At 42.4% G+C, this 12,367-nt stretch overlaps 1 protein-coding gene across 2 annotated transcripts; it reads right to left on the bottom strand.

Annotated features, from left to right (window-relative positions):
* Positions 1–365: 365 nt before the first annotated feature.
* Positions 366–12,168, bottom strand: LOC124014607 (serine-rich adhesin for platelets-like). 2 transcript variants are annotated; one of them, XM_046329788.1, is made up of 15 exons: positions 12,110–12,168; positions 10,763–10,870; positions 10,369–10,405; positions 10,080–10,257; positions 9,945–9,981; positions 9,292–9,806; positions 6,009–9,003; positions 5,794–5,907; positions 5,405–5,441; positions 5,116–5,293; positions 4,982–5,018; positions 4,334–4,845; positions 1,049–4,043; positions 753–843; positions 366–568 (listed from the first exon to the last, which is right to left on the bottom strand). In XM_046329788.1, the coding sequence occupies exons 1-15, from the start codon at positions 12,122–12,124 to the stop codon at positions 405–407; spliced, it is 8,013 nt and encodes a 2,670-aa protein (XP_046185744.1). In that variant the 5' UTR covers positions 12,125–12,168; the 3' UTR covers positions 366–404. The 2 variants fall into 2 exon arrangements, with proteins under 2 accessions (XP_046185744.1, XP_046185745.1); XM_046329789.1 differs by having other exon boundaries at positions 4,334–4,842.
* Between the last annotated feature and the right edge of the window lie 199 nt (positions 12,169–12,367).

Genomic DNA, 12,367 nt, shown 5'->3' with positions numbered 1-12,367 from the left:
GTTGCTGTATATTCTATGTGTATTTATCCTAGATCTCTCACATGCTTGATGTTACAGGTCCCCTCGAGGTCCATATTATACCAATAGTTTTTCAATCAACTGAAGTAAGTAGTTTACTGAGCCCTTATTAACTCAATATTGACAATGCTGAAGCAAATGCAAACTGATAAATAAACAGCGTGTTTGTTGAACATCTGATTAGTGAACTACTTTCACATTCAGAGCCTCCGAATGCTCTAGTGGCAATCACAAAGCAGCATGAATACTCTGTTTTGAAATACATTTAATCAAGTGAGTTACATTTCATTTTACAGTGTCTTTTTTTTTGGTGAAAAACGACATGAAAAGATAACAAGGAAATGAATTGAATGCAGAAAAATCTTTATTTGATGAATTAAGTGTTGTTATTGGTTAGATTGACATTTTAAGGTGTTCCAAAAGCATTTGTTGATGGCCGAGAACATCCTGACAAAGATGGAGGGTTTGTGTTTCTTCTCCTTGGGTTGAGAAGTGGAGAGACAACTCTCTTGAAGTGGAGCCATGACAGCCTTTGGCACTGTGTTGGGTACTAGAGACCGAAGGGAAAGTTGGCAGGAACTTTAGTCAACAAACCTACATGGGACTTGGTTTTAAAATGATTGTGTGCTCATCCTTTCATGTTGCTAATGTTGTGGGACTGTGAAATATTATGCAGTTATATATAAGAGTTTATATAAAAAACGGATGAAATAATAATTAGCCGTTAGACTTACATATGCAATGTTCCTCTTCCTGGGGAACCTTAATCTGGTCCTGGGCTTCCTCTGAGGGCTGTAGCTGCTTTTTGTTGCGCCGCCTGAAGCACTTATTGTTTCAAAATAAAATGTCTTACTGAATGTAATTCTTAAAACAACATAATTTATACAACAGCAACAAGTATAAAGTAATGCCATTGAGAGGTTTTCATATTGTGTAGTAAGATACCCAACAGCAAGTAATAAACACCAAAAAAATTACAGCAAAACTAATAATAATAATAACATTTCACTTAGACCCATTTCTGGTTTACCTTGAGGTTGAGTCTGAACTTGGAAAACTTGGGGAGGAATCTGAACCTCCATTTGCTTTGTTTCACAGCCCGAGGAGAACTGGAATCACTCTGGGCCTGTTCCACAGACCCAGTAGCAATGATGGATGCCTCTCTGTCATGGATGTTGTCCTCCACTGTGTGACTAGAGGCTTCAGAAATGTTGTCCATCACTTGATGACAGATTGCGCTTGTGAACAGATTCACTGTGTCATCGTAAACCTGCGAAGAACTAGCAGACACCAGAGAGCTACTACCATCAAGTACAGTCACTAGAGAAGTAGTGGAACTTGAGCTGCGGTGACTAGATGTGCTCGACGGAACATCGTAAAGGGAGGCTTCCTGATCCAAGCCCCACAATGAAGGAGGCAAGATCAAAGGAAGCAGCAATTGCTTCACTAACTCCTCAGCGAACATGTAGATGAGTTTGGAGGAGAAGGGTTTCCCCACTTGGTTTTCCCTCCTTGCTAGGTTAAGCAAAACTGTGTCAGAGACACACTTACCGACTGCCACCGATTTGATTAGTGGGATGCTGTTCTGCTCCCGAATGAGGCTCTCAAGTTGAGCAACAAGGTCATGGCACAATGAGTGAATCTTCTCCTTTGAGATAAGTTCTTCTAGTGATGTTAGATCAGAGTCTGGAGAAGTGATCTGCTGCATCACTTCAGGATCAAGATGTTCAATGATGAAGCTCACCACACCATTCAGGGGTTTTCCTAGGTCACTCAATGAGGCCCCGGATGCAATATCATCTCTTGCATCAATACATGTGCTTCTAATGACAGGGAAGCTACTGTCCAGTAACTCAGTTGACATTGTAGTTCCTGGGAGAGTGTGAGTATTGTTCAATCTCTGAGACCTTGAGCCTTTTGAAGCAGTAGATAAAGAAGTTGAAGGCCTTTGAAGCTCTTGCCACTCTTGCTCTGTATCATCCTCACTGCAAACTGTCTCCACACCCTCCAGCATCATTCCCACAATGCCATGGAGTTGCACCAGCTCCCGTGAGGTCATCAATTCCTCCGATCTGGTCATTTCCTCTTGGATGGCAAGCAAGATTTGACTGCTGCTTTTTTTGGCTTGCATTATGATAGCATCTGTGGTTTTTACATCTGGTTGATGATGCCGGATGAAAAACTCTCTCAGGTTGTTCCGCAGGTGCCTATAAATAGTCTGTGCTGTAGACCAAAGTTTAAAGTCAGAAATGGCAACACCACTTTGCCAGCTCTTGCTTGATGTCTCAGAATAACTTGTACCATGTAGAAGGGCAGAATCAGTTGGCTGTAGACTATCAGTTGGTTCGGTGGTCTGCAACAGGCTCTTCATGTCTTTCACAACGGCTGCAACAACACCAAAAGAGGATGAGTCCATGCTCATTAAGGAAGTTGAGGAGGAATCCTGTTGAATGCCAAAATCTGATTGACTGACCCGACTAGTGTGGGACTCTGATATGCTGGAACTTCCTGAGTTGGAAAAGCACCTCACAGATTCAATTAGGACTTCTTTCACTCGTTTCACAGCCTGTGTCTGAAACGTTTCACTGGAGAGTTCGCAAATGAATGCATTTGGAGAAACGCACAAACTCTCTGATGAAGAAGTTGCAGAACTTGCGGCAGAGATGACCTTTAACCAAGCTATGACATGGTCCACAAACTCAGTAGCCAAAAGGGACGTATCCGATGACATCCTTTCATGTGAATATGTCAATTCTTCCTCAGGAACTTCTGGCTTGTAACATGACACAATTGTGCTCACAACCTCCTTAGTGGTAGAGTCGAGGTGAAGCTGAATGATCTGAGGGCTAAGAGCCATAGGTGTGGAGCTTTCGCTCTGATGTCTATGAAGAGCCACTTCTCCTGGTGATATGACCCCTGGAAGCATACGCTCACTCTTGTTGGATCCAAATGACCTTTGGATCAAAGTAGGAGCAGAAATGTTTTTAGCTTGCTCTAGATCCTCCTCTTTGTCTCGTTCTGAGCTGTTAGGGGCCAAAAGTCGAGAGTAAAATCCCCTCAGCGTATTCTGCAACCTTTTAGAAAGGTTAAGGGCCGCGGGTAGAGCTTTCATTTTTGTGAAATCTGATTGTGCGATACATGTCATATCGCTCAGAAAGGAATCCATAATTTCAGAGGCTTCAGAACCTACATTAATTGTAGTTGTTAGAAGTTCTGGCATAGCTGGCAGATTCCTTTCACTGGCCAGATTACATGAATTATCAGGTGTGCAAGCAGACATTTGTGCAGATAGACTTCTGCTAGACCTAATGAGCACTTCGCTAATAGCGTTAGTGGCTTCTGACTTCAATTCACCACTGGAGAATTTCTCAATGGTTGTCATTACAGGAGATCCAAGCTTTTTCTCAGAAGGTGAAAGTATGAGGATGTTTGGACTCACCAAGCTGCCAGAGGATACAGTCTCTTTCAGATTGTTTTTCTCTGCTAGGGAGTCTTCCAGAAGACCAACACTATCCCTTGAAGCCAAAACATTTACTTTGTGTGTTATTTCTCGAAGCACATCCATTGTTCCTTGCTCTCCTCCCTGGCATTCTCTGGAGTTGACCATAACAGCCATGACCTCTCCTGTCAATGGTGCAAGAGAAGCCTCAATGTCCACATTCTCCTTAGATGGATTGGTTTTGGCTTGAGGCGCAGCCTGTCCAGTGATTCCAAACCTCCGCAACTTGGCACAGATAACAGACACCAGCTTCTGGGCGGCCTGCATGGCATATCGCCTGCCAGTGTCACACAACACTGGACTTGATTTACCTGAGCTGGAATAGGAGATGATCAGTGAGATGTCAGAGTTCACCTGACTCACGACATCTCTGACCACAGATCTGGTCAATCCAGGTGAGCCAGAAGAGCAGGATTGATCACCCAGCGTTTGGAGAATTGTGGCCTCTGTGATCCCAAAGAGGGAATTCAGAGGATCTGTCAGTCGAGCGTCTACTCGATGTGCACTCTGCAACGACGTCTGGGAACTTCAAAACAAACACAATAATTTATCAGTCTTGGCTAATGTTTACATATTGATCTCTGCAAATCAATACTTTAAATTCACTTAAATCCCAATAATTATAATATTTAGTTCTCTAAAGATGTGGTGTCTGCCTTCTTACTTTACCATAAAAACAGTCGTTCATTAGCTTTTCATTCTTAGAAGTGTCATATGCTGTGTAATGTGTGAAAAAGTTGGTTTGAATTCAGTATGTACACGGTGCTAAGATCAGTCAGGTCAGGCACACAGTTGAAGTGTGGTCGGTGAACATACCTTGTGGATGAACGTGGAGTGGGTGTGTGGGAGCTGTAATAATGTCTGCCACTGTCACACGTCCTCAATTCTCTGTTGTGGTAACTGTGTCCGCGGATCAATTCTAGCCTCTGTTCAAATTCAGTGGATGAGGGGTAGGGACTCTTGACCCATTGACTGTACAGATACCTTCCACTGCTGGGCCTTGTGGATAGATCTTTGTCATCAAATGTCACCATGTGTGACTGCTCAAAATCAGTGGCCGAGGGAGTCCTGGCCCATTGACTGCACAGGGACCTTCCACTGCCAGGCCTCTTAGGTAGACCATCTTCATTCAATTTCACCACATGTTCCTGGATGCTTGAAATGTTGGCGCACTCTGATCCAGTCAGCGAGGGAGAGGAACTAGCTTCTCCAGCAGAATCAAGCTCTAATATTTGTGCAAGGGTCGGGATGAGGATCTCAACCGCAATGTGGGAAACCGTTTTCGCTATCTTCCTACACATTTTGGCAAGTTGTACTTTGGTTGTCTGCTTCAATACAAAAAAAGAGCATAATATTTATTATTGAGGGGCTGTGTTGTCAAGTGCTTAGTTAGTCAATATGATAAACTTCATGTCCAACTTTCTATCAAATAATCACACATCAAATGTTGACAGATAAACTTACAGGATTTCTCATGCCCTCCTGAATCACCTTCCACTGCCTGATAAAGACACAAGTTACATGTTCAGTTGTTTTGTAGTGGTCCAGACAGGGTTGTTGTATAAAGAATGGACGCTATTTAAAGATTTTGAGCATACCTATCAGTGAGATTCCTCATGAAATTGATGAGGACTGGGAAGCAGACATCCTCTTCCATTCCTGAGGGGTAAAGTTGACTCTTGCGTAATTCCTCCTGTAAGAGTTGAATTACGGCCGCTCTGTTTCGGTATTTATCTGGATAGTGAGCTCGGGGTGAACAGAATGCCACTGAGGAACCTAAAGGACAAAAATAAATTAGTTTTTAAAATAATGAATTTGCACAACAAAAGGAACAAAACAATACATGTACTAGGAAAATGAATAGTTTAATATAGAAACATCTCTAACCTTCTTCAGTGCCTTGGTCTGCTGATTTTGTGGGGGCCTTCAAGAATACAGTTTTCAAATCACACATTATTATTTGTAACATCAAGTTAAAGCAGTCCATTATTTAGCCAATTGACAGCAAGATAGATTCAAACCTAGAAAATAACCCAAGTGGCCAGGGGACCAATCACACATTCCTCTCGTTCTTTCTATCCTATACAGGGTTTATCAAAATGAAAGTAAGGAGTTTTTTTAATATGTAGAGATTCTGTAAACTTTTTGTTGAAAAGCTGTGAAGCTATTGAAAGACTGCCACCTTTTCATCTGACATTGAATCAAGTTTGTAAAATGAAACAGGATAGATTAAAACCTAGCAATTTTTTAAAAAATGATAAGAGGACCAATCTTACCTTGCCAGACATGATCTTCTTCTCTTCCTTTAGTTGAGCGTCTGGTTTCTCTGCCTCCACCTCCACCTCCACCTCCTCTTCCATCCCTTTCTCCTGGTGGCTATCTTCCAAGTCCTGTTGTAATCAAGTGTTGTTATAATCATCATAACTAGCCTGTAAAAAAATTACAGCAAAACTCAATAATAACATTTCACTTAGACCCATTTCTGGTTTACCTTGAGGTTGAGTCTGAACTTGGAAAACTTGGGGAGGAATCTGAACCTCCATTTGCCTTGTTTCACAGCCCGAGGAGAACTGGAATCACTCTGGGCCTGTTCCACAGACCCAGTAGCAATGATGGATGCCTCTCTGTCATGGATGTTGTCCTCCACTGTGTGACTAGAGGCTTCAGAAATGTTGTCCATCACTTGATGACAGATTGCGCTTGTGAACAGATTCACTGTGTCATCGTAAACCTGTGAAGAACTAGCAGACACCAGAGAGCTACTACCATCAAGTACAGTCACTAGAGAAGTAGTGGAACTTGAGCTGCGGTGACTAGATGTGCTCGACGGAACATCGTAAAGGGAGGCTTCCTGATCCAAGCCCCACAATGAAGGAGGCAAGATCAAAGGAAGCAGCAATTGCTTCACTAACTCCTCAGCGAACATGTAGATGAGTTTGGAGGAGAAGGGTTTCCCCACTTGGTTTTCCCTCCTTGCTAGGTTAAGCAAAACTGTGTCAGAGACACACTTACCGACTGCCACCGATTTGATTAGTGGGATGCTGTTCTGCTCCCGAATGAGGCTCTCAAGTTGAGCAACAAGGTCATGGCACAATGACTGAATCTTCTCCTTTGAGATAAGTTCTTCTAGTGATGTTAGATCAGAGTCTGGAGAAGTGATCTGCTGCATCACTTCAGGATCAAGATGTTCAATGATGAAGCTCACCACACCATTCAGGGGTTTTTCTAGGTCACTCAATGAGGCCCCGGATCCAATATCATCTCTTGCATCAATACATGTGTTTCTAATGACAGGGAAGCTACTGTCCAGTAACTCAGTTGACATTGTAGTTCCTGGGAGAGTGTGAGTATTGTTCAATCTCTGAGACCTTGAGCCTTTTGAAGCAGTAGATAAAGAAGTTGAAGGTCTTTGAAGCTCTTGCCACTCTTGCTCTGTATCATCCTCACTGCAAACTGTCTCCACTCCCTCCAGCATCATTCCCACAATGCCATGGAGTTGCACCAGCTCCCGTGAGGTCATCAATTCCTCCGATCTGGTCATTTCCTCTTGGATGGCAAGCAAGATTTGACTGCTGCTTTTTTTGGCTTGCATTACGATAGCATCTGTGGTTTCTACATCTGGTTGATGATGCCGGATGAAAAACTCTCTCAGGTTGTTCCGCAGGTGCCTATAAATAGTCTGTGCTGTAGACCAAAGTTTAAAGTCAGAAATGGCAACACCACTTTGCCAGCTCTTGCTTGATGTCTCAGAATAACTTGTACCATGTAGAAGGGCAGAATCAGTTGGCTGTAGACTATCAGTTGGTTCGGTGGTCTGCAACAGGCTCTTCATGTCTTTCACAACGGCTGCAACAACACCAAAAGAGGATGAGTCCATGCTCATTAAGGAAGTTGAGGAGGAATCCTGTTGAATGCCAAAATCTGATTGACTGACCCGACTAGTGTGGGACTCTGATATGCTGGAACTTCCTGAGTTGGAAAAGCACCTCACAGATTCAATTAGGACTTCTTTCACTCGTTTCACAGCCTGTGTCTGAAACGTTTCACTGGAGAGTTCGCAAATGAATGCATTTGGAGAAACGCACAAACTCTCTGATGAAGAAGTTGCAGAACTTGCGGCAGAGATGACCTTTAACCAAGCTATGACATGGTCCACAAACTCAGTTGCCAAAAGGGACGTATCCGATGACATCTTTTCATGTGGATATGTCAATTCTTCCTCAGGAACTTCTGGCTTGTAACATGACACAATTGTGCTCACAACCTCCTTAGTGGTAGAGTCGAGGTGAAGCTGAATGATCTGAGGGCTAAGAGCCATAGGTCTGGAGCTTTCGCTCTGATGTCTATGAAGAGCCACTTCTCCTGGTGATATGACCCCTGGAAGCATACGCTCACTCTTGTTGGATCCAAATGATCTTTGGATCAAAGTAGGAGCAGAAATGTTTTTAGCTTGCTCTAGATCCTCCTCTTTGTCTCGTTCTGAGCTGTTAGGGGCCAAAAGTCGAGAGTAAAATCCCCTCAGCGTATTCTGCAACCTTTTAGAAAGGTTCAGGGCCGCGGGTAGAGCTTTCATTTTTGTGAAATCTGATTGTGCGATACATGTCATATCGCTCAGAAAGGAATCCATAATTTCAGAGGCTTCAGAACCTACATTAATTGTAGTTGTTAGAAGTTCTGGCATAGCTGGCAGATTTATTTCACTGGTCAGATTACATAAATGCTCAGGTGTGCAAGCAGACATTTGTGCAGATAGACTTCTGCTAGACCTAATGAGCACTTCGCTAATAGCGTTAGTGGCTTCTGACTTCAATTCACCACTGGAGAATTTCTCAATGGTTGTCATTACAGGAGATCCAAGCTTTTTCTCAGAAGGTGAAAGTATGAGGATGTTTGGACTCACCAAGCTGCCAGAGGATACAGTCTCTTTCAGATTGTTTTTCTCTGCTAGGGAGTCTTCCAGAAGACCAACACTATCCCTTGAAGCCAAAACATTTACTTTGTGTGTTATTTCTCGAAGCACATCCATTGTTCCTTGCTCTCCTCCCTGGCATTCTCTGGAGTTGACCATAACAGCCATGACCTCTCCTGTCAATGGTGCAAGAGAAGCCTCAATGTCCACATTCTCCTTAGATGGATTGGTTTTGGCTTGAGGCGCAGCCTGTCCAGTGATTCCAAACCTCCGCAACTTGGCACAGATAACAGACACCAGCTTCTGGGCGGCCTGCATGGCATATCGCCTGCCAGTGTCACACAACACTGGACTTGATTTACCTGAGCTGGAATAGGAGATGATCAGTGAGATGTCAGAGTTCACCTGACTCACGACATCTCTGACCACAGATCTGGTCAATCCAGGTGAGCCAGAAGAGCAGGATTGATCACCCAGCGTTTGGAGAATTGTGGCCTCTGTGATCCCAAAGAGGGAATTCAGAGGATCTGTCAGTCGAGCGTCTACTCGATGTGCCCGCTGCAACGACGTCTGGGAACTTCAAAACAAACACAATTTTATCAGTCTTGGCTAATGTTTACATATTGATCTCTGCAAATCAATACTTTAAATTCACCTAAATCCCAATAATTATAATATTTAGTTCTCTAAAGATGTGGTGTCTGCCGTCTTACTTTACCATAAAAACAGTTGTTCATTAGCTTTTCATTCTTAGAAGTGTCATATGCTGTGTAATGTGTGAAAAAGTTGGTTTGAATTCAGTATGTACACGGTGCTAAGATCAGTCAGGTCAGGCACACAGTTGAAGTGTGGTCGGTGAACATACCTTGTGGATGAACGTGGAGTGGGTGTGTGGGAGCTGTAATAATGTCTGCCACTGTCACACGTCCTCAATTCTCTGTTGTGGTAACTGTGTCCGCGGATCAATTCTAGCCTCTGTTCAAATTCAGTGGATGAGGGGTAGGGACTCTTGACCCATTGACTGTACAGATACCTTCCACTGCTGGGCCTTGTGGATAGATCTTTGTCATCAAATGTCACCATGTGTGACTGCTCAAAATCAGTGGCCGAGGGGGAGAGAGTCCATGCCCATTGACTGCACAGGGACCTTCCACTGCCAGGCCTCTTAGGTAGACCATCTTCATTCAATTTCACCACATGTTCCTGGATGCTTGAAATGTTGGCGCACTCTGATCCAGTCAGCGAGGGAGAGGAACTAGCTTCTCCAGCGGAATCAAGCTCTAATATTTGTGCAAGGGTCGGGATGAGGATCTCTACCGCAATGTGGGAAACCGTTTTCGCTATCTTCCTACACATTTTGGCAAGTTGTACTTTGGTTGTCTGTTTCAATACAAAAAAAGAGCATAATATTTATTCTTGAGGGGCTGTGTTGTCAAGTGCTTAGTTAGTCAATATGATAAACTTCATGTCCAACTTTCTATCAAATAATCACACATCAAATGTTGACAGAAAACTTACAGGATTTCTCATGCCCTCCTGAATCACCTTCCACTGCCTGATAAAGACACAAGTTAACATGTTCAGTTGTTTTGTAGTGGTCCAGACAGGGTTGTTGTATAAAGAATGGACGCTATTTAAAGATTTTGAGCATACCTATCAGTGAGATTCCTCATGAAATTGATGAGGATTGGGAAGCAGACGTCCTCTTCCATTCCTGAGGGGTAAAGTTGACTCTTGTGTAATTCCTCCTGTAAGAGTTGAATTACGGCCGCTCTGTTTCGGTATTTATCTGGATAGTGAGCTCGGGGTGAACAGAATGCCACTGAGGAACCTAAAGGACAAAAATAAATTAGTTTTTAAAATAATGAATCTGCACAACAAAAGGAACAAAACAGTACATGTACTAGGAAAATAAATAGTTTAATATAGAAACATCTCTAACCTTCTTCAGTGCCTTGGTCTGCTGATTTTGTGGGGGCCTTCAAGAATACAGTTTTCAAATCACACATTATTATTTGTAACATCAAGTTAAAGCAGTCCATTATTTAGCCAATTGACAGCAAGATAGATTCAAACCTAGAAAATAACCCAAGTGGCCAGAGGACCAATCACACCTTCCTCTCATTCTTTCTATCCTATACAGTGTTTATCAAAATGGAAGTAAGTGAGTTTTTTTTTTTAAATATGTAGAGATTCTGTAAACTTTTTGTTGAAAAGCTGTGAAGCTATTGAAAGACTGCCACCTTTTCATCTGACATTGAATCAAGTTTGTAAAATGAAACAGGATAGATTAAAACCTAGCAATTTTTTTTAAATGATAAGAGGACCAATCTTACCTTGCCAGACATGATCTTCTTCTCTTCCTTTAGTTGAGCGTCTGGTTTCTCTGCCTCCACCTCCACCTCCTCTTCCATCCCTTTCTCCTGGTGGCTATCTTCCAAGTCCTGTTGTAATCAAGTGTTGTTATAATCATCATAACTAGCCTATTGCAGTTATTCTCAAAATGAAAGTCATTAAAAGTGTTTTAACCCATGAAGCTTTTTATCTGTAGACATTGTGAAAAGTTGTGTTAATAAGACGTAACACAAAGCTGACAAAACAGACCTACCTCCTTTTTGTCTGACTTTGAATGAATTTGTAAAACGAAACCAAAAAGTGCAGAAATGTATTCTAGTTATATGCTATGCCAGCTAAGCACAGTCTGCACCAAGGACACAGCAGAAAAGGGTCCGCCTGAACTGCAGCCAAAGTACTCAAACAGGTGTTGACCATTAGAGATCCTATGAAATAAAAGCATTCTAATTCCAAGGTTCTAATTCATAATTCTATGGTGTTGACCTTATTGACGTCATAATGATGGCATAGTGGACAACGGGTGGCCATGCACAGGAATTTGAATGCAACCATTAAAAATAGCCTAATATGATAAAAATACATATATCGGTTGCAGTAATAATAAGGCCTATATGGAAGGAAAGGGGATACCTAGTCAGTTGCGCAAATGAATTGCATTCAAATGAAATGTGTCTTCCGTATTTATCCCAAGCCCTCTGGCAAGGCATAATAACTGGTTTCATCCACACAGTTAGAACTACGCGACAATATCACAGCTAGGCCTATGTGATATATTTCCTTCATCACATGCAAGTCAACATCACCTGCAAGTCAACCTAATAGAAGTTCAACTTGGTTGATTTCAAAAAAGATTTATGCTATTACTCACCATTCTTCACGTCGACAAAACCGTGTGTCGACTTTGTCACAGCTGTCAGCAAAAATAAAACGATGGTGTGAAAGTAGGACTGCGCAAACAACACGAAAATAGACGCGATTGGAGATTCAGTTTAAGAATAATTGTAATTGACAGCGACTGAATCGGAATACCGCGATCTCGCGTTCAGCACCAAAGTGCAGTGAACAGCGGTCGTCTCTCGTGCAACCCCATCCTCCAGTAATAGGCCTATAACAAAAAGTGGCGGGCTGGAGTTTGGGTGAAAACACGAAGTAAAGATTGTAGCTTTAGGGCAAACTATGGGGGAAATGACACGGGCGATAGCACTATCTGTCCGTTCTGATCGGGATGGTAGCAAAATACAAGGTTTTGACTATATTTTGCATTAGGCAAAGTAAGAAATATTTTGAAATATAGCCATAGCTTTCAATAAGCGACATAAGGCACTTACTTTTTCTTCGTCCATCTCTGTGTTGAATTGATGAAAATGTTTCTGTGGTGGGATGTCAATTAATAATGATAGGCTACACAATGGTTGTACATGACGTAACAGAGAGATGGGCGTGTGTATGTCTTTGTGGCGTTATCAATCTTTTCATGAGGCAAAATAAATGCTAATATTTTAAAATAAAACAGTTTTGCCATGAGCATTCACACATGTCTAAAAAATATTCTAAATCCATAACATGGTTTGTTCACCATAGAGCCA

The sequence above is a fragment of the Oncorhynchus gorbuscha genome, linkage group LG25 (genome assembly GCF_021184085.1).
Source record: "Oncorhynchus gorbuscha isolate QuinsamMale2020 ecotype Even-year linkage group LG25, OgorEven_v1.0, whole genome shotgun sequence".
Lineage (NCBI taxonomy): Eukaryota > Metazoa > Chordata > Actinopteri > Salmoniformes > Salmonidae > Oncorhynchus > Oncorhynchus gorbuscha.
The sequence above is the reverse complement of the archived record's forward strand: the minus strand, read 5'-3'. Positions and strand labels throughout refer to the sequence as shown.